The sequence below is a fragment of the Dermochelys coriacea genome, chromosome 10 (genome assembly GCF_009764565.3).
Source record: "Dermochelys coriacea isolate rDerCor1 chromosome 10, rDerCor1.pri.v4, whole genome shotgun sequence".
NCBI lineage: Eukaryota > Metazoa > Chordata > Testudines > Dermochelyidae > Dermochelys > Dermochelys coriacea.
This window is the reverse complement of record NC_050077.1, coordinates 36399434-36423865: the sequence shown is the minus strand read 5'-3', so window position 1 is coordinate 36423865 and position 24432 is coordinate 36399434. Positions and strand designations below refer to the sequence as shown.

At 49.6% G+C, this 24432-nt stretch overlaps 2 protein-coding genes across 8 annotated transcripts in view; one reads left to right on the top strand and one right to left on the bottom strand.

Annotated features, from left to right (window-relative positions):
• Positions 1 to 6931, top strand: part of CCNF (cyclin F) — an 18793-nt gene extending 11862 nt beyond the window's left edge. For both annotated transcript variants that reach the window (XM_038418312.2, XM_038418316.2), the window contains 5 exons: positions 200 to 287; positions 952 to 1051; positions 1368 to 1498; positions 1893 to 2062; positions 5029 to 6931. In XM_038418312.2, the coding sequence (XP_038274240.1) occupies positions 200 to 287; positions 952 to 1051; positions 1368 to 1498; positions 1893 to 2062; positions 5029 to 5495 (956 nt within the window). In that variant the 3' untranslated portion in view covers positions 5496 to 6931. The remainder of the gene's footprint in view (positions 1 to 199; positions 288 to 951; positions 1052 to 1367; positions 1499 to 1892; positions 2063 to 5028) is intronic.
• On the bottom strand, positions 998 to 24432 carry VRK3 (VRK serine/threonine kinase 3). Of its 6 annotated transcripts, none has more exons than XM_043493303.1 (14): positions 23792 to 23994; positions 21181 to 21323; positions 20558 to 20698; positions 20005 to 20151; positions 18838 to 18890; positions 16360 to 16426; positions 15435 to 15519; positions 14527 to 14629; positions 13781 to 13873; positions 13269 to 13401; positions 12192 to 12312; positions 11776 to 11834; positions 10968 to 11113; positions 998 to 1139 (listed from the first exon to the last, which is right to left on the bottom strand). In XM_043493303.1, the coding sequence occupies exons 1-13, from the start codon at positions 23983 to 23985 to the stop codon at positions 10968 to 10970; spliced, it is 1485 nt and encodes a 494-aa protein (XP_043349238.1). In that variant the 5' UTR covers positions 23986 to 23994; the 3' UTR covers positions 998 to 1139. The 6 variants fall into 6 exon arrangements, with proteins under 6 accessions (XP_043349238.1, XP_038274249.1, XP_043349239.1 ...); XM_038418321.1 differs by lacking the exons at positions 998 to 1139; positions 23792 to 23994 and adding exons at positions 9235 to 9626; positions 24305 to 24432; XM_043493304.1 differs by lacking the exons at positions 998 to 1139; positions 23792 to 23994 and adding exons at positions 9235 to 9626; positions 24323 to 24432.

Genomic DNA, 24432 nt, shown 5'->3' with positions numbered 1-24432 from the left:
AGAATTTTTACTAGTAATACTACGGACTAGATTACACATCTAGGAATCTCTCTAGTTCTGGCACCTGCAGCTGCTGTTGGAGCCTGACAATTGATTCTGAATTTCGGATGGATTATCTGCTGGCATGATCTTATGTAAGATCTCCTTTATTTCTGCAGTATGGAGTTTTAGGTGCTAATGTATTTATTCCCTTCTCCAGCACATCCTTGGAACAGCCAGCTGTCTGAATGCACTGGATTCTCTCTTGAAGACCTGATGCCCTGTGTGCTGAGCCTACACCAAAAATGGTATAACCTTCAGAACCTTTCTATTTAGTTCTGGGGTGGGGGTGGAGAGCAGTGTTTGGCATCCAGCTGTTACAGACCCACAGCATAAATCTTAATAATAAAATTTTGCTAATTAATTACTGTCTCAGAACTAAGGAGGTGACATTGGAGAGTATATGCCTCACTCCCCACAACACGGGAGAGGTTGCGAGAACTATTGCTGTTGCTCCAATTTAGTACCAGCCCTAACAGTCTCTGAATAGTGCCGCTTAGCTCTAGGGTCTGTGATTCTCATTACCAGCAATCTCAGCCTGCCAAGTCTCCCAATTCTCAAGGTTGAGACTTGCTTGTCAGCAAATTCAGGAAGATTCGCAGCAGGGCTGGAAGCTCATCTCCAAAGGTGTCTCAAGACCCAGATCCCACTCCCTGCTGCAAACCTGACCAAGTGGCAAGGAGAGGAAGGGAGATGGTCCTTTCAGCTGTCTCAGAGGCCCAGCCACCAGTCCTGATAGTCAGCTTCCCTGCTGATGAAGCACAGTTGGTTTGTCACACCAGAACTGAGGGGAAACATCCTCCAGAGCCATAAAAGAAGGGAGGAATGTTTTTAGGTCAGCAAGTTCTATGAACTTCATCCTTTCCAATGTGCTCTTGTAAGACCTGTGCTGTGATTTTTCTTTCTTCCTAGTTTCCATGATGATGTCCCAAAGGATTATAGGCAGGTGGTGTTGACTGCTGTGAAACAACGATTTGAAGATGAGCGTTATGAAGAAATTGGCAAGGAAAAGGTGGGGAGTAGCCTTACTGTTCTGCTTTCTATTCTTTAGTGGCAAGCACCTTAAGCAGAGCGACCAGTGTAGTAGGCTATCCAGTATTCTGAAAAGTAACAAATTCAAATTAAAAATCCCAAAGGGAAGATGAAGAGAGTACACTGCTAGTGCAGTGGCGTTAGCATCACGCACCCTGTGGGGATACAAGTTGCACAGTTGGGTTGTAAATGCCAAGGCGCAGTTCAAGACATATTGATCCTAGAGAAAGTATCAGGCATTTGGTTGTTGGGAGGGCACTGCTGTAGTTGTCTGACTAGGTTGTCTTGTTGTTTAGGTGATGAGTTACAGCCAGCTCTGTTCACTGTTAGGAGTGAAACAGGAGGACCCAGAGCCCAGTCCCTTACACACAAGTGCTGAGGAAATTCAGACTTTCCTTAGCTCTCCCTCTGGAAAGAGAACTAAAAGGCAAGTAAAACTAAGCTCTGTTTGTTTGCAGCCACTGGACCTGATGATTCAGTATGGAGTTCTCATGGGCATCTGACAGGGGGTCTTTTGCCTCCCCAAAACATCAATTGTGTGCAAATCACTGAGTGGGATTTTAACCCACTTCCCTGTTCTCTCAATCAGTCCTTCCCCAGTCACCTTAACTCTGCTTAGCCTCTTCCTCTGGATGGCTGGAAGGGAAAGTTTGGGTTTCATGCCATGTTTTGCTGACCAAACCAAATGACCAGTTGTATCTTTAGCATTCGCTGAAAGAGTTGAGTGAGGCAAATGGTCAGAGACTAGCCTCTTTCCTGATTCAGGATGATTTTCTCCATGTATATGCTGAGTGAGTAACCTCTGAGTTTCCCTGCAATAGGAGAAGGGAAGACAGCATTCAGGAAGATAGGGGCAGCTTTGTGACTACACCGACAGCTGAACTATCCACGCAGGAGGAAAGCCTTCTGGACAACTTCCTGGACTGGAGCTTGGACTCCTGCTCGGGTTATGAAGGAGATCAGGAAAGTGAAGGGGAGAGAGAGGGAGATGGTAAGTAATGTGTGGGTTGTTTTTTTTTTCTTCTTTGATTACAATAGAGAGAAACCACGTTTTCCTATCTGCAGCTTAACAAAAAGTCAGGTTACTCTTGCCAGAAAAGTGCAAACTCTTTCAGAGGGACAGCAGTCACTGAAGGAAGGTCCCTTTTCTGTTGTACCATGGCAATTATCTTTACACCATATCCTGTAACAACAAAAGTTTCTTGATAGATGCCAAAATCTCCTTGTCCATTTGCAATGCTACAAAATGTTTGGCCACAAGACTTGGAGAGCTCTTATTTATAGAATCATAGATATTAAGGTCAGAAGGGACCATTATGATCACCTAGTCTGACCTCCTGCACAACACAGGCCACAGAATCTCACCCACCCACTCCTGCGAAAAACCTCACCTATGTCTGAGCTATTGAAATCTTCAAATCGTGGTTTAAAGATTTCAAGGAGCAGAGAATCCTCCAGCAAGTGACCCATGCCCCATGCTACAGGGGAAGGCAAAAAACCTCCAAGGCCTCTTCCAATCTGCCCTGGAGGAAAATTCCTTCCTGACCTCAAATATGGCGATCAGCTAAACCCTGAGCATATGGGCAAGATTCACCAGCCAGATACCCAGGAAAGAATTCTCTGTAGTAACTCGGATCCCGCCTCATCTAACATCCCATCACAGGCCACTGGGCCTATTTACCATGAATAGTTAAAGATCACTTAATTGCCAAAATCATGTTATCCCATCATACCATCTCCTCCATAAACTTACCAAGTTTAATCTTAAAGCTAGATAGGTCTTTTGCCCCCACTGCTTCCCTTGCAAGGCTATTCCAAAACTTCACTCCTCTGATGGTTAGAAACCTTCATCTAATTTCAAGTCTAAACTTCCCAATGACCAGTTTATATCCATTTGTTCTTGTGTCCACATTGGTACTGAGCTTAAATAATGCCTCTCCTTCTCTGGTATTTATCCCTTTGATATATTTATAGAAAGCAATCATATCTCCCCTCAACCTTCTTTTGATTAGGCTAAACAAGCCAAGCTCCTTGAGTCTTCTTTCATAAGACAGGTTTTCCATTCCTCGGATCATCCTAGTAGCCCTTCTCTGTACCTGTTCTAGTTTGAATTCATCCTTCTTAAACATGGGAGACCAGAACTGCACACAGTATTCCAGGTGAGGTCTCACCAGTGCCTTGTATAATGGTACTAAAACATTCTTACCCCACTGGAAATACCTTTCTTGATGCATCCCAAAACTGCATTAGCTTTTTTCACAGCCCTATCACATTGGCGGCTCATAGTCATCCTGTGATCAACCAATACTCCAAGGTCCTTCTCCTCCTCCATTTCTTCTAATTGATGCCTCCCCAGCTTATAACTAAAATTCTTGTTATTAATCCCTAAATGTATAACCTTATATTTCTTACTATTACATTTCATCCTATTACTGTTACTCCAGTTTACAAATTTCAGAGTAGCAGCCGTGTTAGTCTGTATTCGCAAAAAGAAAAGGAGTACTTGTGGCACCTTAGAGACTAACACATTTATTTGAGCATAAGCTTTCGTGAGCTACAGCTCACTTGTGCTGCAAACTTTTTATGAGCACACTCCCACTTTTTGTGCCGAGGTCAGTAATAAAAAGATTAAATAAGACTGGTCCCAAAACCGATGCCTGAGGAACTCCACTGGTAACCTCCCTCCAGCTTGACAGTTCACCTTTCAGTAGGACCTGCTGTAGTCTCCCTGTTAACCATTTCCTTATCCACCTTTCAATTTTCATATTGATCCCCATCTTTTCCAATTTAATTAATAATTCCCCCTGTGGCACGGTATCAAACGCCTTACTGAAATCTAGGTAAATTAGATCCACTGCATTTTCTTTGTCTAAAAAATCTATTACTTTCTCAAAGAAGGAGATCAGGTTGGTTTGGCACAATCTACTTTTTGTAAAACCACATTGCATTTTGTCCCATTTACCATTGACCTCAATGTCCTTAACTACTTTCTCCTTCAAAATTTTTTCCAGGACCTTGCATACTACAGATGTCAAACTAACAGGCCTGTAGTTACCCAGATTACTTTTTTTTTTTCCTTTCTTAAAAATAGGAACTATGTTAGCAATTCTCCAATCATACGGTATAACCCCTGAGTTTACAGATTCATTAAAAGTTCTTGCTAATGGGCTTGCAATTTCATGTGTCAATTCCTTTAACATTCTTGGATGAAGATTATCTGGGCCCCTCAATTTAGTCCCATTAAGATGTTCGAGTTTCGCTTCTACCTCAGATATGGTAATATCTACCTCCATATCCTCATTCCCATTTGTCATGCTACCATTATCCCTAAGATCCTCTTTAGACTTATTAAAGACTGAGGCAAAATATTTGTTTAGATATTGGGCAATGCCTAGATTATCCTTGACCTCCACTCCCTCCTCAGTGTTTAGCGGTCCCACTTCTTCTTTCTTTGTTTCCTTATTATTTATATGGCTCAATGGTTGCAGACTCTAGAATGTAGAAAATGGCAGACAGGATTACTGAGTATTGTCTGTCTGCTGTGAGGTAGTAGTGCTCCCAGATAGCACTGGGCACTTTGAATCAATTGGTGAGTGAAGGAGAGTCCTCATGGCTTCATATTAAGGGATTTTTGCTGCTCTCATAATCCAGGAAAAGCTATTGAAGGAATCTGTCTGTAGCCAGCTATGTGGTGGAGCACTGTCAACACTGCAGCCTTTCCTGTTTGTTTTATTAGTGCTGTGATTTAAAGCTTTTTATACCATGTCCCCTGTACAAACAACTGTTAGAACATACTTGTGGATTAGGGAGGAGTCCCCACTTTACACAAGGGAGAAATGAGAGCTTGTGTGTTACTCGCCCAGGATTAGAGATCTTGAGTTCCTGGCTCTGACTTCTGTACTCTCGCTACACTGCTGCTCAGGTAGATCCAAATCACTGTTCTATATCTTCCTCTAGTGACTGCTCCCAGTGGAGTCCTGGATGTAACTGTGGTCTATATGGATCCAGCAGAGCATTGCTGTCAGGATTCCAGTGATGAAGACAGCCTAGCTGTGGAATGGCCTGGACAGGATGTACCAGCAAGGAAGCCTGAGCAGCCAGATGCTGAGAAACAGCGGCTTGCTGGTCACAGTCGAAAAGAACCCACACTAGAAGCCACCTCAGGCTATTCCTCTGTCCACAGTGCCAGTCCTACTTCCTCTGTAGATGGCAGCTTTGGAGCACCGATCAAAACTACCTCAGCACTGTCTCTGGGCAGTGCCGTGAACAAAGGGCCATACCTGCCTCACTACTTGAAATCACATTTACAATCTGTCCAGCCCAGGTCCACTGAGGGCAAGTGTGAGAGAAGGCAAGTCAAACGGAAAAACGTGGCTGAGCATAGTGAAGAAGAGAGGATGAACTTGGGCTTCTTGAGCCTCTGATTTCAGTGCTGTTTACTTTCATTTCAGAGGGCTCTGGGAAGCAGTATTTTGGTGTAGTCTTGCAGGGAAGGTAGCAAGTAATTGTCAGTGTCAGATGGCCCATGCCAATCATGCTCTGCAAGCTCCATTTCATGCTTCTGTGGCTTAGTGCTGAGCTACCTTGTTTCTTGATAGCTGCTTTTTAAAATGTTCCCTATAGTCTGATCCTATGCAAATTAAGAACCCCCTCTGGTCTTGAGCACGTCAAGAGAACCCAGAACCCTTGTGTGCTACCCAAACCCATCTTGATTTTACCTTGCAATGCATTGCCCAGGGGGTAGCAGATTCCTCTGCAGAGGAAGAAGGGGAAAAAATAAAACTCTGCTGCTATGACCTGTTTTTCCCCATACACTGTCATAATCCAGGAAAAGCTCACGAAGGAACCTGACTGTGTAGCCAGCCATGAGGTGGAGCACAGTCAACACTGCAGCCTCTCCTGTTTGTTTGTTGTTAGTGCTGTCTGAAGACTCCCTTAACAGATTATTTGTGCTTGAAGCTAAGGCAAGGTGTTAGCTTGCTTCCAGTTGGTGCCCCTCTTACTTTCTCTGAACATTAACTACACTGCCCTAGAGTATATTCTGGAGCTAAGCAAAGGGTGGTAGTGGAAAGTGGGGATACTTACTCTAACAGACTGGAGCTTTTAAACGTCCCTTCTTTGGGGCAGGCTCTAGGCCTTCTATTAGTCCCACACTGCTGGAGTTCCAGTCAGATCACTCACTTACAGAGCTGTCAGTCAGACCCTCCCTCTAGCTCCATATGTTCTTCACTTGAGCAAACACCCTATCTGTGCCTTACCACTTCACTGCCTTTTGCCTTTAGTTACAGCACCACTGGTGCAATCTCCAAGAACTCAGTCCCAGTGTCACTTTTGTATTCTGTCCATACTGCAGTTTGTCTTCCTTGCTATTCTTCCAAAATGGCCTCCAACAGAGCCTGATTCTACTTTCATGTTTGAATTTATTTTGAACACTAGAACAGAGGAAACAATGTAACAATAGCAAATAACCCTTCTACGTGAAGCCCTATCTTGGATACTTCTCCATGACATCCCAGTCAGCAAGGAAGAGCTGGTGTCTTTCCCACAATACTGGATAAAGGATTCCATGCCTTATGCAGTCTGTGGAAGCTGTACAAGAAAAGCAAAAGCCCTAAGAAGCTGAGGGACTAGAGGCTACTTTACCCACTGACTTAGTTGTTACAAGAGGGGTTGACCCTCTAGAACAGGTGGTGAGAACATACCATGGTACAAGATTTCTGGCAGCTGTTTGTCATGCTCAGCATCTGATAACACTGGAATTGTACTCCCTGTTTACCTTCCTTTGTTGAGAAATTATTGTGGCAGAGACGCTGACTGTTCACATACAGTGTAGTGACTTTTGTATAAAACAATCTTTTTTTTATTTGTCTGTGTTACTTTAAAAAACAGGGGTATTGCTTGTGTCTGGTAAAGGAGCTGGTTGTAAAGGGGTTGTGATGGGAGAAAATTGACTGACAGTGACATGCCTCAAGGCATAGAAAGGTGAAGTGACTTACTTAAGGTGTTACGTCACTGGCAGGAGCCTCAATACAAGTCTGTCATCTATTACTAGATAAGTCTGTTGGTTATAGCTGATCCATGGTCTCTGCAACTAAGACCATTACAGAACAGATATTAGCAGCTGCAAACAGTGGCTTATTTTCTACAGCTACCAGCTTGAGCATTTACAGATTGAAAAGCAGCGATTTATCAAGCAAGCTGCTGTTGTCACTTTCACAAGCTGGATTTGAGAATACTGCATCTCCAGGAGGCACATTATTTACAAAGCCTGGCTTCTTCCAGATCTTGAGCTGCTCTCCTAGAACTAGCCTGACAGTTTGGCAGGTGGATCATAAAGCTGGAACATAGAGAAGTGGGGTTTCTAAGGCACTTTTCCTCATCTGTCAAGGTGAAATGGAACTGGTTTAATTTCTAGTCTGTAACTGTAAATAACCTTGCCCTCCTTGTGTAACAGCTAGTCATCTATAAGCCTATGAACTTTCCACTACAACTCCTGACTCTTATATTTCCTCTATCCCTCCATAGTAACCTACTAAAAAAAAATGCTATAAAGTTGGAAATTATTATCTGGAAAAGGTTGACAAAGCAGGTGATTACATTGACTCAGCATGTAGAAACCTAGCTTTACACCTCCTTAGGAGCCCACCTCCTCCATAGTGGGTAAGTGCTTAAATACTTTTGTGGATCTGGGCCAGAAATCAGTAGCCAGGTATTCTATTAAGGCTCTTCTAACCACCTAGACAAATGGAAAACAAGTAGATTTTAGCATGCACCTCCATCCCTGCAGAACATCAAAGCCTAAGCACATTGTGTTAGCAATTCTGATCACAATGGGAAGTACTGAATCAACTCTGAAGCAAGAAGTGGGGACTCTGACAGGTACTGAGATGGCCTTTTAGGGGCATTTGTGGTGTCCAGCTGCACCTAGCCTTGCAGCAGTTGCACCTACCAGCAGAAAGGCTACAACTTAGTAAAAAACCAAACAGCTTAAGGGATGGTGGGAGATGTGACCCTCATGCACTTCTACACAGGTGGATTTCTTGTGTCCTTGTTAAATACCTTTTGCTCCTTCCTCTATAGGGAATGAGGAAAGGCTTTTAACCCCAGCTCCCTTATGTAGGTAGTAGCACTATGCTATATGTATTGGTCCTACTTAAGTCTTCAGGGCAGGGGACTGCTTTTGAAATTGCCCTGGCCCATGCACGTAGGGCTAAAAACTGCATCTGTTGGTAGTAAGTTCACATAAGGAATTCTTAGCAGGGAAAATGCAGACTAGAACTATACCAAATAACTGTGCAGCTTATGGCTCAAAGGAGCATTATGTCAATGACTCTCACATGAAAATGGCATGTATCTGACCTCACGGGGAGCCAGCCTGCATTGTTTCTGAGCAAGGGTAACAGCTCCAAGATAAACATCAAACTGTATGAAAAACCTAGCTTCTTGAAGGGATGCAGATAAGCCCCAGCAAGGCTAACTGACTTGCTCAAGGTCACACAGCTAGTCAGGCAAATGCAAACACTTTCCAGGTCTCTGCTCTTACTTGCCCATGTTTCCCCTTGTATGGCTCCTGACCATTTGCCCCCCGTAACGACATCACAAATTAAATCTCTTGTAGAAAAATAAGGTAGCAAAGGCCAGTCACACTAGGCTTCCCTACTGGGTCATGGCTAGTGCCTGGCTCCATCTTCCACAAGGCAGTGTCAATCCAGCCTTGGAGGAATGTTTGCTTGAGCAGAGGTTGAAAAATGAGGAGGGTTTTATTAACAGGCCCCTTCTGTGCTGCAGGCATCCAGGCCATTGCTGGAATCTTTACTCAGCTTATTGAACGGAGGGGAAAATTTCATGACTCAGACACTTGGTGCTTTTTTTTTAATATAGATCTAACTGGCTACTACAATTTCCTTCCAATTACTTTTCAGGGAAGACAACCTAGTCTTGTGGTTTGAGCATGAGGACACACGAGTTCTATTTCCAGCTCTGTCACTGCCTGTGAGCTTAGCCAAGTTACTTCACCTGTGTGCCTCCACTTCCTCATCTAGAAGCATGCCCTCATTGGTAAAGTGCTTTCAGGTCTGATGAAAAGGCAATGTAGATGCCACGTAGGATTTAAATAAAGAGCCTATACTCCCTGGATCAACATAGACAACAGAGCGTTGGGAATCCATCCACAAAGCGTTTATTACAAAACAAGCAGTGTTTATTAGGCAGGATACAAACATTGAAAATCCCTGATTTCTTTTCCATTCACCAGGCTCAGTCTGTCCCCCTATGGCAACACTCCCAGTTGCTAGGTAGTTCCAAACAGTGGTTGGGGCAGCCATCTGTCAAGGAGGAGTTTAGTCTTCATGTTAGCTGGAGCTCCTTAAGCTACAGCACTGGCTCAGAAGTCAGCTTTCTAAAAATCACTGTAAAAACCCTAAAAACAATTCCTATCAAATCCCCAAGGAATTCTAGAACAGGTCTGTAATGAAGGACAGCAGGCGCCAGCTGCCCCAGAGCAGGACCCTTCCAATAGGTTAAACCTCTCACAGTTTTAGTCAGTTTCTTGAGATCTAAAAAGCCACAAACAAGAACATAAATCAGGGGATGGAGCATGACCAGCCCCTTCTACTCTGTTACTCAGTGCCAGAGTTGTTGGCAGTGCCACCTGGAGCTAATTTACTTGGGCCTGACTCTAAGCTGAGAAAAGGGCCAAGTCACCACATTAATTCGTTAGATTGTGCTAGGGCTGAATTTGGTTCAATACCTTGGTGGCTACCAACAAATTTTACAGCTTCCAAGACGGGAAGAGATATTTTAGCCAGCACAGATTTAGGTGGACTTGACCAGCCGTGTGCTGCCTGCTTTAGCAAGACCACATCCTCTGCCCACCTTAGATCCCAAGATGATGGACACCACAGAGATACCAAAGGGCAAAAGTAGGGCTGGTCCTACTGACGTGGGCTTAGGCTAGCCCTGGGAGCCTCTGAAGGTGGCAAGTTGTCAGAACTCAGCAAAACTAGAGCTACACCTATGCCTCCAGGGAGGGGACGGAGTGAGTGTCCACTGTTCAGTCAGCGTCCCTGAGAAAGCGGAGCGCCTGCTTCGATGGATGAGCGTGGTGTGAGGCTGGGCAGCTCTCTACCTAAAGCCTGTGCACATCTTCATTTCTCCTACCCAGAAAGAGCTCTGACAACAGTCTGTCTGTGAGCGGCAGGGACACAGAGAGAGGCAAAGCCAATCTGGCCTGGTTAGGCACATTTAGCATCAAAGAACAGTGCCACAAATTCTGATCTTGCTCCAGCCTTTGGGAACAGCCAGCCAACTAGCTCCCCTTGTACTGATCAGTGACCCTCAGGACATCTTAGCCTTTTCAGAACTGCTGAGTTCCCTGGTGATGATAAATGGGAACAGTGTTAGGGGGAGAGACCTGAGCCCAGCATGTGAGGCTCCCCAGCCGTGAGGAAGCAGGGTGGGACATCACTCTTCCTGATAGGAAGTCCTATTCCCTGCTGCCAGAAACTTTCCTTGAACCCATATGTATGTTCTCCACCAGACTCCACACCCACTCTCAACACAACTGGAGATGGGGAGGAAACTGATCACAAAGAGGTCGGAGGGAGGGGCAGGATGCTCGAGTGGGGAAGGAGGGCTGAGGAATGGAAAATGAGCACCCTCTGTGCTCTGAGGGTTAACACAGGCCCCACTGGAGTGGACAGAGTCCCTTAAGCCCTCCTAGAGCTTCACAACCAGTGCAGAGAGAAGCCTCCTCCCTGCATACCGTGTTACACTCACATGCAGAGGGGAGATCTAATAACAAGGTTGTGGTCACCACTGCCAGCTGAAGTAATCTGGGGTGGGGTGTGTGTGACTGTGCTTCCCCCAACCTGCTACCCCCATAGAAAGTGCCTTACCTAAGGCACCAACTTGAGATCCACCGAGTCATAAGCCGAAGCTCTCATCTCCAGTGGCTTCCCCAAGAGCTTTCGCAGTGCCTCGTAATCTGGCTCCTCTTCAAAGGCCAAGGCCATTGCTTGCTGCAGGTAGCTATGCAGAGCATCTGTAAAGTGGTACAGACACTCACAGGAATGGCTGTGGTTCTCCAGAGCAGCAGCCCCAGCATTCACTCCCTGCGTTGCTAAGCCAGATGCTAAACAACACTTCCGCAGCGGCTTTTCCCAACAGACCCCTCCTCTGCACTGATAGGGGAACTCAGGCCCAAAGAGGGAGGCACCTTGCCTAAGGTCATCCAGCAGCAGAACTGGGACTAGAACCAAGGTCTCCCTGTTCCTGCTCACTTGCTTTAATCCCTGGCCAGCATCCCACTGTAGCAAGACTCAGAATCACCACCTCATGCGGCATGGATGCTGATGCAGGGAATATAGATCACCCGTATTCCAGCAAGATGCAGAGCAAGGAGAAAAAACTGGATCCATGGGGAAGCCTGAGTGGGCTGTCACCCCACACAGGTATCAGGAACCTTTCTGAAGCTCCCACGGCCTCCCTGGGCAGGATTTACAAGGGCATCTCTCATGGTCAAGGCTACTAGTTCATGAGCAGACTGGCACTGCAGCAAAGGGTTTAGAATGACTATGGTCAGACACAGCCCATCAGCTGAGACTGCATGGGGGAGACAGCCCAGTTTCTAGCTTCAGTGAACAACCAGCCCTCACACACAGCAACCCGCTAGGTCCCACAGCCACACTCAGTATAAGTCCATACCTGAAGTTGGTTTTCGGCCGAAGCACAGTCGCAGAAGCCCGACCACGTCTGTTTTGTACCTACAGCATTTAGCACACACCCAACGCCAGTAAACAAGAAAGAAGGGACCGAGTGCTTGAACAAACTGTCCCCAGCAATGGGGACAGGTGAAAGCAGTGCATGATGACCAGCTCAGCTCAAACCCTCCAGCCCGTTTCGCCCACACAGTGATTTCAGGGTGGATTCTGCTCCCACTGCGATTAAGAGGAGTTTGGCCAGCTACTTCCATGGGAGGCAGCACTTCCAGTCACAGATTTCAGACACCCCAACATCTGCACCAGGGCTATTGAGTCCCCCATTAGTTCTGAACCCCCTTCCCTCACTGCTTTCCTCCCAGGGCCAGAATGGTAGGCAGGGTCCCCAGCCCCAGGGCTCACCTCTCTTTCTGCTCCATGACTTTGAGCACATCAGCCAGCTCGTCAGTCCAGGGCAGGAAGCCACACAACCACTTCACCATGCAGTAGCCCAGAGACTGCAGGTCACTCCGGCGAGATGGTCCTGATGGGAAAGTGAGAGAAACCCAGCAGCTCAGGAAACACAGTGAGAAAACCAGAGTTTGGGAGTAATACCCAAAAAGGCCTGGTTCAAGGGGGTCCCTCCCCACAAGGGGACAGCATAGAACTGAGCTCTGGAAAGCATAAGGCTGAACAGCAGGAAACATTTCCTAGTAGAGTGGCCTAGTGATTAGAGTCAGGATTCCTGGGTTCTCATCCCAGCTCAGCCACCAATTCACTGCAACTTTGGGAGCGCCTCTTCACCTCTTTGTGCCTCAGCTCTTCTTCAAGTGATGGTCCCTATTGTATTCACTGAGGGTTACGCATGTGCAGCACACGCCCAGAGTTGCAGAATCTGAAGTAGCATCCGTTGGTCCACACATGCGCCCTGACTCATCTCAGGCTTCTGTCCTAGGTGATAAAGGGTGGGGCAGACCGGCCAACCGTGTCTCCAGTTCCTTCTCACCGCCGTGTGGTCCAGGTCAGAACCTCCAATGTCCTCATCTCTGACGAGCAGGTTGAGATGCACAAGCATCTCATGGAGATGGCCATGAGACCACAATTGGACACAGGCTGGGGAACCCCCTCCGCCCCCCATACATTGGCCTGAATCAGCAAGAAATGCACTCTGCCAAGCTTTACAGATACCCATTAAACCAGCACCCACTGTTCTGGATTTCCACTCCCCTCCATGGCTGGGTTACCACAACCTCGCATGGAATGCAAATATTCTCCCACCATGTCACGCTCCTGCCTGAGTCACTTGGCGACTGTGGAAGTAGCGGAGCAGCTGCATGGGAGGAGGGAGCAGCAGGCTGACCAGAGAGGAAGCCGTTCCAACAGCTAATGGAAGAACAGTGAGGGGGAAGGATACAGGCAGAGGGAGCCCCAAGCAAGCTGGGATGGCAGGGGAGGAGAGCGGTCACAGTCTCGCCAACCCATCAGGGACTGTGGCCTCACCAGCTCCCCTGTGCCCATCCAGGCTGATGAACTCAATGGTGCCCTCATGAGGAGTCCTTCTGCCTTCACGCTGAGCCACGTGCTTTCCTCCTGGGCAGTATCGGAATGCAAAGCAGTAACCCGCCAGGGTAACCTAGTTGAGAGAGAGAGACTGTGAAATGTCTTCCTGGGCGACCATGCAAGGGGAAGGAGGAGAGTGCTGCTGCTCTGGGAGCACACAGGAGCCCCTCACCTCCCAATGTCCCCTCTCCAGTTTAAGAGATCCCACCCCTTCTCCCTGCACCACCCCTTAAGATGCAGAGACTGAAGGGAGCCCAAATCCTTTGCCTGGGGGGTGAACACGTTGGGTACAGTGACCCTTGCAATCTTGCACACAGCACCTGCTCTGGGGCTGCACTGACACAGGGTGCAGCCAGGAATCAACCCTCCCCTCCATAAGAGACTGCTCTGGCTAGGGCATTGCCCCTCTTCTCCTGCTACCTCTCTCTGCTCTTGCCGTTCTCATTTCCTACCTCTGCAAGGTCGTCTGGGTTCACATAGATGTTCTCTGCTGTGATGTCCCCGTGCACATACTCGTTTCCATGGATGTACTCCAGGGAGTCTAGCTGGGGGCAGAACAGAAGACGTCACACCCACGCACAGCCCTTCAGCATCCCCAGTGAACTCTGAACTAGAGCATCTTCCCCAGGCTCGTGGTAGCTGGGAGACTAAGGAGCAGGCTAACTGCACAGCCTCTTCCTCTCTCTGCTTTTCATGTTGGGAGGTACCTGAGAAATTCAGGGGGGTCCCAATCACTCTGTCTCCCAAATTCCTTGGGGAAGAACATTAATAGACCCATAAGTTCATCACAAACAGCCCCAACCAGCTCCATGCCCACGCACCATGTTATACTAGTCAGAGACTGGAGCCCGGCTCAGTCTGCTGTACCTGATCTTTAAAGGTGCTTAGCGAAAGTTGCTCTCTCCCATTGACTTCAGTGGGATCTGTGGGTGCTCAGTGCTTCAGAAAGTCTGGCCCTCCGGAAGTTACTCTAGCAAGTTTGAGCAATTTCCCTTCTCTCTTTTGTGCGTGTGTTTGGAAAGTAAGTTGTGAAGCTTCCTTAACATTCCCCCGGAGGCCATGCACAAGCAGCAGCTGCGCAGGAATCACCCATGATGCACTGGTCCCAACCTTGGCCTGCCCTGGAACTAACATCCTTGCAAAGGCCAGAGAGAATCCCACTCTGAACAACCCCCAAAAGGATCAGCCTGCCACATACCACCCTGATGGCGATCTGGAAAACCGTTTTTTCCGTCAATAGGTTCGTGCCATCGTTCAGGATTGACTGAAGGGTTCGCCCTAACTCAGGGAACACCAGAAACCTGTGAGAGAGGAGAGAAGAACACATTGCGCTTGATCAGCACCTGTCATGGGAGGGTCTCAAAGTTTATTTGGGTAGCTCAGCTACCAATCTTGATCTAAACTGTTTTCCCTTACTCTCTAGGGTAACAAAGGCACAGCTTCCCTCGTATTTGACAACAGAAACTGTTTGTGGAGAGGAGAGGGAGAGACACTGGCAGGTCAGCATTCCCTCTGAAGTATTATCGACTCATTACCACATTCCCTTCCACACAGAGCCCAGACAGTCAAGATGCCAAGCAAGGGAGAAGGGACAGCAGGAAGGACGATTCCTGGGAAGAGGAGGTGAAAGAGAGAGAAGTCACTATGTGCACAGGGAGCGGGAGAGCGTTCCAAGCCTTAGCAGCAGCATGAAAGAAGATGCAAAGGCAAGAGTGGAAGAAGGAAGAGGCTGGGAGAGCAAATGGCGGGAAGCAGACAGCAGTGGGGTAAGCACTATGATGCTGGAAGCTAATGAAGGTCAGCGCAGTAAGAGGGGAAAAGCATTTTACCTGCTACAGTTTGGAGAGACTACCTGGGAGGAGAGACAAGGAGGCCCAGGAAGCCGGGGTTATAGTAATCAGATGAGAGGGCCAATGCACAGACAGTGGGTCAGTAGCTGGTGGGGTGGGCAGGGGAGACAGAAAAGGGTGGTATTGTGAGGGAGAAGAGAGAGGCTGCAGCAAGAGCCTGGCAGTGGGGAACGAGGAGATAAAGAGGATAGTGGAGTCCTGGGCAGGAGGAAACTCCCCAGCTGTCCCCATCTGGCAGCTTGCAGACCTGCCTTACCTGTAGTTACTCGCATGGAGTCCAAAGCCAATGCAATTTGGGATCCCCAGCAAGGGCACCGAGTGCATCCTCTTCCACTTATCCACTAGGAAGGAGACAACAGGACAGATGGGCACGGCTTTGCCATGCTGCTGGCTATGGAACTCTGCAAACAGTGAGAGCATCCCTGCAGCGCTTTTCCTTCCCCCCACAGATACAGACCCTCTGCACTGGGCAATTGAGAATTCAAGGCTCATCCTGTCACCTGAGCCGCCCCCATAAAAGCCAGAGTAGCAGGCAATCCGACGTGATACTAAAAGCTCAGTGGCAGGCAGCAGGAGTTACAGGAAGGGTAGGATGAGGGGATCGGGGTGTGGGGATGCCAGATCCAGGCCAGGGAAGGGGGAGAGGTGTGGGATGATACAGCCCTAGGTATTCTGAGAAGGGGAATGGCATGGAGACCTATGTCCACATATAAGGGAGGTGGGAATCACAAAGGGGCAGGTTTGACCTGGATCCCTACTCCCCAGACGTCATGCTCTGACTGGAGTGCCCCAGGCTCAGCTAGCTGGACAGAGAGCAGCTCTGCACAGCCAGGGTTGATGGAACAGCCATGGGATGGAATCCAGTCAACTCCAGAGGGGTCAGGGTGCAGAGTTAAACAGTTGTCAGTGAGACAGAGAACTGTACAGAGGAGTTCCCCTGCTGAGCGCAGCAAGGAAAAACACCAAGCTGGGAATGGGAAGGTGCTGCCCAACAGACACCCTGAGGTTTCCTGCTCCTGGGAGAGTCATTTCTAAACACGCTGGTTAGCACTCAACACTCTTTGAGGCACAGGTCAGCCAACGATTTGAGTCACCTGAGTCTTGCCTTTGGAGTGTCTCCTAGCAGATGCACAGGGAGGAACTGCAGATTGGGAACCCAACCATTCAGGAATGTCACTTACCTGTGATTTTCTTTGCCGCTCGCTGCAGGAAGATCTGCTCGTTGTAGAGCCTGCCGTCTTTGGTGTCCTGAGGGTTGGGAGGAGAGAGAGATAAAGCTGCACTGTTTTACCTTCAGCGATGTGCTGCGTCAGTATCACCACCACGTCCATTTACTAGGGAGAGTGCGGGCGTAAGAATCCTGCCCTAGCTCTTCTCACCTATGGATCTCACAGTGCTGCACTGAGGGGGGCTAAGGAGAGGGGGAGTCACCCAGGAGGTCAGTGGCAGAGCTAAGAACAGAACATGGTCTCCTGCCTCTCAGTCCAGTGCCCTATCTATTGAACCACACCACCTCCCACTATCAATACAGCACAGCTAACCCAAGCACGGGAAGGCCTCAGGACAGATAGCTCAAGTGCTACTGCTCAGTGCTCTCTGCAGGTAACTAAGTGCCCCAGAGAATGAAGCCCCCTAAATTGGTCGGAACTGTGTGATCCTGCAGCTCTTTCTGGGGTTGGAGCCTTCCAATGGAGGAGCTTACTGAAATTTGGTTCGATGAGTTTCCTCAGGTCATTCAGAGCTGGTGGAAGGAGCCAGGTGACAGCTTTGAAGGTGAAACTCTATTTGTCCACAGCAGGGGCATGGCCGTGTGAGATAACATGGGAATTCTAACAACAGGAGCTGCACTGAACCCTGAGAAAGGCCACTCCCCCTGTAGTTCAACCTGCCAAGAAGTACCAGAAATCTGGCAAGGAAGCTTGTTCTCATGCCACTTCCTACCCCTGAGAAGCTGCAGCCAAATGTCTGGGTGCTGTACTGAGCCCCAAACCCTCTGGGGTTCCCAGAATGCCTTCTTACATACCAGCATGTATCTGTCCACGTGCATTTGGTATTGCTCTTTTGTCACTGCAGTTCCCTAATGGCCTGAATGTATTATCCAGAAGCTGCAGGATGCCACATGCTAGCTTAGGAGAGACATCACAGAGAGGGAGAGGTGACAATTTCAGATCCACTGGCCCAGTTTGATATCATTAGCCCTGCCCACATCTGGTGAGTAGTGCTGTAAATTGGCAGGTGGTGCAGATTAAACTGCAAAATTCTTTCAGTACCTCCCCACCAAGAGTATTTTGGCTGGTGGAATGTGTACTGAACCTGTCCTGCTTTCTGAACCCTCAAATCCCACAACTAAGACCTTGTATCCATGAACAAAAACAGTGTCCTGCCATATCCCATAATCCTTTGCCACTGCAAAGGGAAGGATTTGGGCTGTAGAAACAATGCAGTGTCAGGGCAGATGGTGGTGCTGGCATGGGACGGGACTGCTGAATGGAAGAGTTGGTACTGTTCTATAGTACTGTCAACACACAGAGATGAAGGTTTCCTGGCAATCTGTTAGTTCTATCGACACATTCTTTGTGGTGTTAAACATTTCTTGTTAACCCTTCATTGGAGAAGGCTCCCCAGTAATGTTTTCCTATGCACCTTTTAACTGGTTCTTCCCTGGCACAGGTCCAGTGACACTATTCCAGTGACTAAGTGGGCTCATTCTTCCTAAAACCCCTCTTTCCTAGGAGTCATCCCTGGGTTTTGCTAATGATAATTTCTCAATCCCATTAATCAGAAGAGCCAAGGCAGACACAGGACAGTGACCTGGATACCACTTTGGCTCGTGCATTGTCAAGCACAGTCAGCGAAATTCCAATTGCAGACTATTTATGATTGGGAATGATGCCAGTTCTGGAAAGCCCGGCTGGACTGGCAGATGCCAGGGGAGCTGTCACAGGGTAACAAATTTAGAACAATCAGCATTTGACTTTATAAACTCATTCTGGCATCAAAGAGAGGTGACAGTTATAGAAGAGCTCAGTATTAGATCTACAGTCACTTTTCAGACTATAGAGTGTTCAGTACTTCTGGGGACAAAAAACAACATAAAACACACGCACGCCAAGAGTTTTAAATTACACTTTCTAGAGTTTTGTTGTTGTTAACCTTTACAAAACAGGCTTAAAGAAGATCCTATGATGCATACTAAGTTTATAAACAAAAAGGGACAAACTCTACCCTCATTTACAACCAGGAAATCAACAGGACAGCAGAGGTGTAACAGAGGGTAGAATTTAGCTTTGTAATCTAAAGGGCAGCCACTTTGGGGTGACTTTTTTAAATCTTTAGATCTGTCTTCCTTACAGCTTTGCTCACTGCTATTTATTAAGGGCCTCCTGATCCAGCTTCCATTGAAGTCTAAGCAAGACTCCCCAGGGAGTTGTACAAGGTCTTTAACCTATGCAGTTTATTTCCTCATTTCTCTGACTAACTTCACCTGCGACAACAAAGACAATTATTCTAGTTAACACTGTGAAATCTTATGGAGAATAAGACTAGAGGGAACCATTATGATCTGAGCTTCTGCATTCTACCACTCCTTTCACCATGATACCAGCAGTGCTGGTAGGTCAGACCAAAGGGCCCCATACACGGAACAGACCAGAACTCACAAGTTTGAGAGAGTATCTTTGCTTTTGAGGGCAGGCTCCAGATGCCGACTGTGCTGTGGAAGGATGGAACAAATGAGGTTACAGGTGCACAGGACAGAAGTACTTAAATGCTAGCTGCTCAGAAACTAGTGCAAGAGTGGCTTGATTCTCAGTTATCCTCTGCCTCCCTCACCTTGGGACTGTGAAAATACCATCTGTGGAGGCCTCTTTGCAAGTGGCTGCATGACAATACCCACCTTGCTTCAGAGTTATAAGACCTTTGTCTCAACTCTCTCCAGACACTGCTAAAGCAACAAGCACTGGAGCACCTAGGCATTGCTGTAGTATCAAGGGACTCTGCTCTTTAAACCAGGCATGTAAATAAAATGATTCATCAATACCAGGAGAGAGATGCGCCACAGTCTTCTGACAAAACACAAATATAGAAAACTGTGTAAGATCCCAAGCCAATGAGAGAGCTGCCAAAAGTGCATGTTATCCTCTCCTAGGGACAGGAGATGGATCAATGGCTTTCAACCCTTTAATGCTGTCCCTTTCCACATAAGAAATGTATGGGACATCTATGACCTCCTCCAAGTCTCAGAACATGTTGTTTCCACTTGTGTGTGAGGTGGGGTGGAACAGGGATGCTCTAAAATGGAGGGAAGAATTAATAGTCTAACCCTCAGCTTTTAAATACTACCACTACACAGACATATGCTGGGTAGAACGTTGGATGCACTTCCAGCATCCTTTGCACAGGGCCTCTCTTTGGAAGACCTGCTGCAGATAGAGCAAAGGATTCTGGGGGTATGGGCCTACGAGGGCACTCCAGGTGCTTGCTGCACCGTACATGGCAATCAGGGAGTCTGCTGAACTGATAGAGTCAGAGGAGGCAGGATCAGGATGGGGAAGGGCAGCTAAATCCCTTATTTACCTAAAATACAAATTCACCGGTGACTGGCTCTGTCTGCAAACTGGGAAGTGTCAGCAAGAGGCTTCAATTATGATCTCTTTCAAGAAGCAGTTCCCCCTCTCGTCACATCCCCTGAGGGATCCTCCTCAGTAGACTGAGCTTTCAGCATGCCACAAGAAGAGAGGAAGGGAGGGCTATTCTTCCTCTACTCCCCACCCCACATCCTCATCCTCCTCCCTCAGATGGCATCCCAGCATGAGATCGCACAGCACCTTCATACATCAGCCCACACTCGCTCTGGTTCAAAAGCTTCCCCAGTTTCCACTGCTTGCTGTTCTGGTCGGTCAGGATCTTGCCCTCTGGGAGAGGTGCCACGGAGGTGGACTTGAGCCGCCGGGGAGATCGGGGACTGAACTTTGCTTTGAAGAGGACACAAAAGCAGGGCTCTGATCAGATAACAGGGCACTACAGACAGAGTGAGTCCTGCTGCTCTCCAGCAGCTCAGATTCCAACCAGAGACACTGTGATAATACCACCCCAGCCTGATACAGCTCCCCATCTCTCATTCCCAGACACTTCACCTTGCTCCTGCAGTGAGGCCCTGGGTTTCATGTATTCTCCTTCCAGTAGTGGACAATCAAACATCTCTTGTAACCCATCCATACCACCCTGTACCTCAGCCAGGAGGTAGGGAAGGGATTTGATGGCAGGATGACACAAGGGCTGAACAAGCCACGTCTGTAGTGCTCCTTAAGTGCCATGAAGTAGCTGTCTGCCCCACCCCCACATGAGCATAGCAGTAGTGAGGAACACCCCAACTCTCACCCTTTAATGCCACCTTGGTGCTTGGCGAAGCAGCTGATGGGCTCCAAGCCTCCTCTTCAGTCGAAGTGGAAGCTGGCATTTTCTCAGAAGACATCCACTCCGCTGTCTTTCTTGCTGGATACGGCTCATCCTGCCTCAGGGCTGAACGATTAAAGAAACAAACCCTCACAATGCCATCCACGGTATTCCAATGATTGTCGATCATAACACTCCGCAGTTACAGCGCCTTCCATTCACGGGGCTCAAAGCCCTTTATGGTGAAACACCTCACACCCACACTCCTCCCGCACCACAAAACAGGTCGGGGCTGTTAGCCCCATTTTACAGATGGAGAAACTGAGGCACAGATGAAGTCACATAGTGAGCCTGTGGCAGAGCTGGTTCAGAACCCAGGAGTCCTGGGACTCTACTCCTCAGGTCAGATTGCATTCACTCCCTTCCACTGCACTGCCATCAAAGACAACTATTTTGCATACCCTAAAGCAGGCAATAAGAGGATCTATTCAGACAGACATGTACTTGGTATGCCAGTGCTCCACAACTTCTTATAATCAGGGCTATAATTCTTGGCTAATCCAGAATCTCTATCCAAAGAGGCTGCTGTTTAACCCAGTCTTACCTACCTTTCAGAGAGGACAAAGAGGCATCTGGAGAGAGTTGCATTGGCTCCTCATCTTCTTCTTTAGGCAGCTTATTCCCACAGACAGGGCAGAAATGAAATGCCGTCTCTACCTTCTGGCCACACTGCGGGCAAAAGTTGATCATTCTGAAAAACAAACCAAGGCAAAGCAGGGTGGAGAGGGACAGGTGTCAGAACTGAAGTGAGAAATCAACTTTTCAAAGGTTTTTTCAGTGTTTTGGTGGCTGCGTCTCTGGAGAAAGGGGTTTACTAAGAGGAGACGTCCATTCACCCACCATCAGAGGCTCTCAGCATGCATATTATTGTAAGAGCAAATATGTAATTAACTAAGCTGCAAAGATCAGGAAAATGAGGCGCATAGAGATGAAATGATTTAAAGACCACACAGTGAATCAGTGGCCGAGAGAAGACAGGAACCCAAGAGTCCTCATTCCAGCCACTAGATAATACTGCAAGTGGAGTCTCCAAACTAGCGCTGGGACAGCAGAACTGGGAAAGCATCTGCCTTTATCAACATCACTATTATCAACCTCAAGAGCAAATGAGACAGTTTCTGCACCATCTGGGGAAGGAGTCCCAATGCAGCTTTGTTTGCTAGGTCCTAGCATGCACTCTGCCTCTCTGCCCCTCACCTATCCATCTGGGCAATGCTTAAATGGTCACTAAAGCTCCCAAAGGTAGCAGGTCACTTGCTAACTGAATCTTTCTTTTCCTACTGCAGGGAAATCCTTTAGTGGGTGTGAATGCTGGGGAATAGGAGGGCACTGGGAACAGGCAGGACTCCCAGTATGGTATTTGTGGAGAAGTCACAGCAAGACCCTGGGTCCCATGATGAATTGCCAGGATTACAGCAGCACTGCTAGAGCAGGGACTAGCACCAGAGGATGGGGAAGAGGTTAGGTCCATGCCAACACCCTCAAGAGACAATAGGGCTGCAAAACCAAGTCTTACACTGGGCCTTTCATCTGCCCGGCTGGGCCTATAGATAAATCCAAAGCAGTGTCATAAACACTGCAGGCCCCACTACCCAGCCAGCCCCCCTGGATTCCTGCCCAGCCCCACAGCCCCCATCACCCAGAAGCACTCCTGCCCCAGAGACTTTGTCCAGCCCCCCATTACCCTGTAGCCAGTGGTGAGCTGGAGCTGGTTCACGGGAACCGGTTGTTAAATTTACAAGCACTTTTAGAACCGGTTGTTCTGCAAGGGTGGGGAGCTGTCCCACGAGGGACAACCAGTTTTGAAAGGGCTTCTAAATTTAACAACCAGCCAAAAGTGGTGCCTTAGGTGCCAACTCCATGGATGCTCCAGAGCTAGAGCACCCATGGGGAAAATTTGGTGGGTGCGGAGCCCCCACAGGAAGCTCCCCGCCCCGTGCCCGGCCCCAGCTTGCCTCCGCTCCACCTCCTCCCCTGAACGCACCGCCCCACTCTGCTTCTCCGCCCCCAGCTTCCCGCGAATCAGCTGTTTGCATGGGAAGCCGGGGGGCTGAGAAGCAAGCGGTGGCTTCGCGCTCAGGCCTAGGGAGGTGGAGGTGAGCTGGGGAGGGGGGCGGGCGCGAGGAAGGCCATCCGCACTGCAGCAGTTAACCCTGGGGGTGCGCAGGGGAATCGCTCCCCGCCCCAGTTCACCTCCACCACCGTGGGCCTGAGCAGGAAGCCACGGCCTGCTTCTCAGCCCTCCCCGGCTTCCTGCCGAACAGCTGATTCGCGGGAAGCCGGGGGGCGGAGAAGCAGAGCGGGGCGGTGCGTTCAGGGGAGGAGGCAGAGCGGAGGAGAGCTGGGGCCGGGCGTGGGGCGGGGAGCTGCCTGTGGGGGCTCTGCACCCACCAAGTTTTCCCCATGGGTGCTCCAACCCTGGAGCACCCATGGAGTTGTCGCCTAAGGCGCCACTTTTGATGGGATCAGTGAGGGGAATGGCTGCTACACTACCCCGCCCCTAGGAGCCAGAGGGACCTGCCGGATGCTTCCTAGGAGCTGCCCCAAATAAGCACCACTGGGACTCCCCACCTCGCCCCCTGGCAGGTCCCTGTGGCTCTTAGGGGTGGGGTGGGCACCCACTATGGTGGCCCACAAGACCCTCCTGCCCAGTCAGGGGATAGGGGGAGAGGAGTGGATGGGGCAGGAGTCCCGGGGGGGGGCGTCAAGGAATGCGGGGGTTTGGATGGGGCAGGAGTCCCAGGGGGCGTGGGGGAGGGCAACGACCCCCTGGTGGGGTGAGGAGGAAACTGGATTGTTAAGATTTTGGCAGCTCATCACGGCCTGTAGCCCCCACCCAACATCTGTCTAGCTCTGCATCTCCTGTCACCCAGAGCCACCCGCTGCCTGGTCCCTATAACTGAACCGTCCTCTGGTGGCCCTGCCCCGCCCCAGGCTCCTACCTAGCTCTGCAGCCCACACCCTGACCTACCAGGACCCTGGACAGCTCCCATCACCCTGGGGTGCCCCCTGTCCCACATCACCATCAGCCCCCCACCCCAGCCCCAAGCACCTGCCCATTTCCCTTGGTGACCCCATCCCGCCCCGCCCCATTCCCCAGGGTTCCCCCCGTAGGCACCTGCCCGGCCCCGCGGCCTAGGAGCGGGTCTGGGGCCCTACCCGTGCGCTCCCCGCTTCCGGGCCGGGCCGCTCGCCTCTCCCCGGCGACAGGGACTGGGCCGGCCCGGCCTGGACACACCGCGGCGGGCCGCTGCAGCCGGGCCAGGCCGGGCCGCGGGGATCGCTCGGCGCCCGGCGCCCACCCGCTCCGCCAGCAGCGGCAACCTCCTGCCGCCTCGGCCGCGTCTCCCCATGGCCGCCGCCGCCTCCGCCGGCACCTCTGACCCCAGCGGCGTCCCGGGCTCAGCTCCGGCGCGGGCGGGGCCTGCACGGGCAGCCCGGCCGCGGGGCCTCGCGCCTTTGCCCTGCGGGCTGGAGCTCCGCGCCTGGGGCTGCGGTAGGCGAGGCGCTCAGCCGGGACTGGCAAAGCCCATGGCAAGGTGCTGGCCCTCCTGTTCGTGGGGAGGGGGAACAAAGGGGGGATCGTCACGTGACCCGCGTGTACCCCAAGGGTCAGACACTGGAGGGCAAGTGACAAGCCCCCAGCTGCCCTGATTTGTAAGCAGGTCTCACGAGTTTGCAGGGCCTGACCCACGGTTTGCAGGGCTCGGAGCTGGCCGTACTGCAGCCGCGCTTGTTTCACACATAGGAAACCCAGGCCGTGAGCGAGTGCCACTTCTCTAGTCTTCCTCTCCTACGTC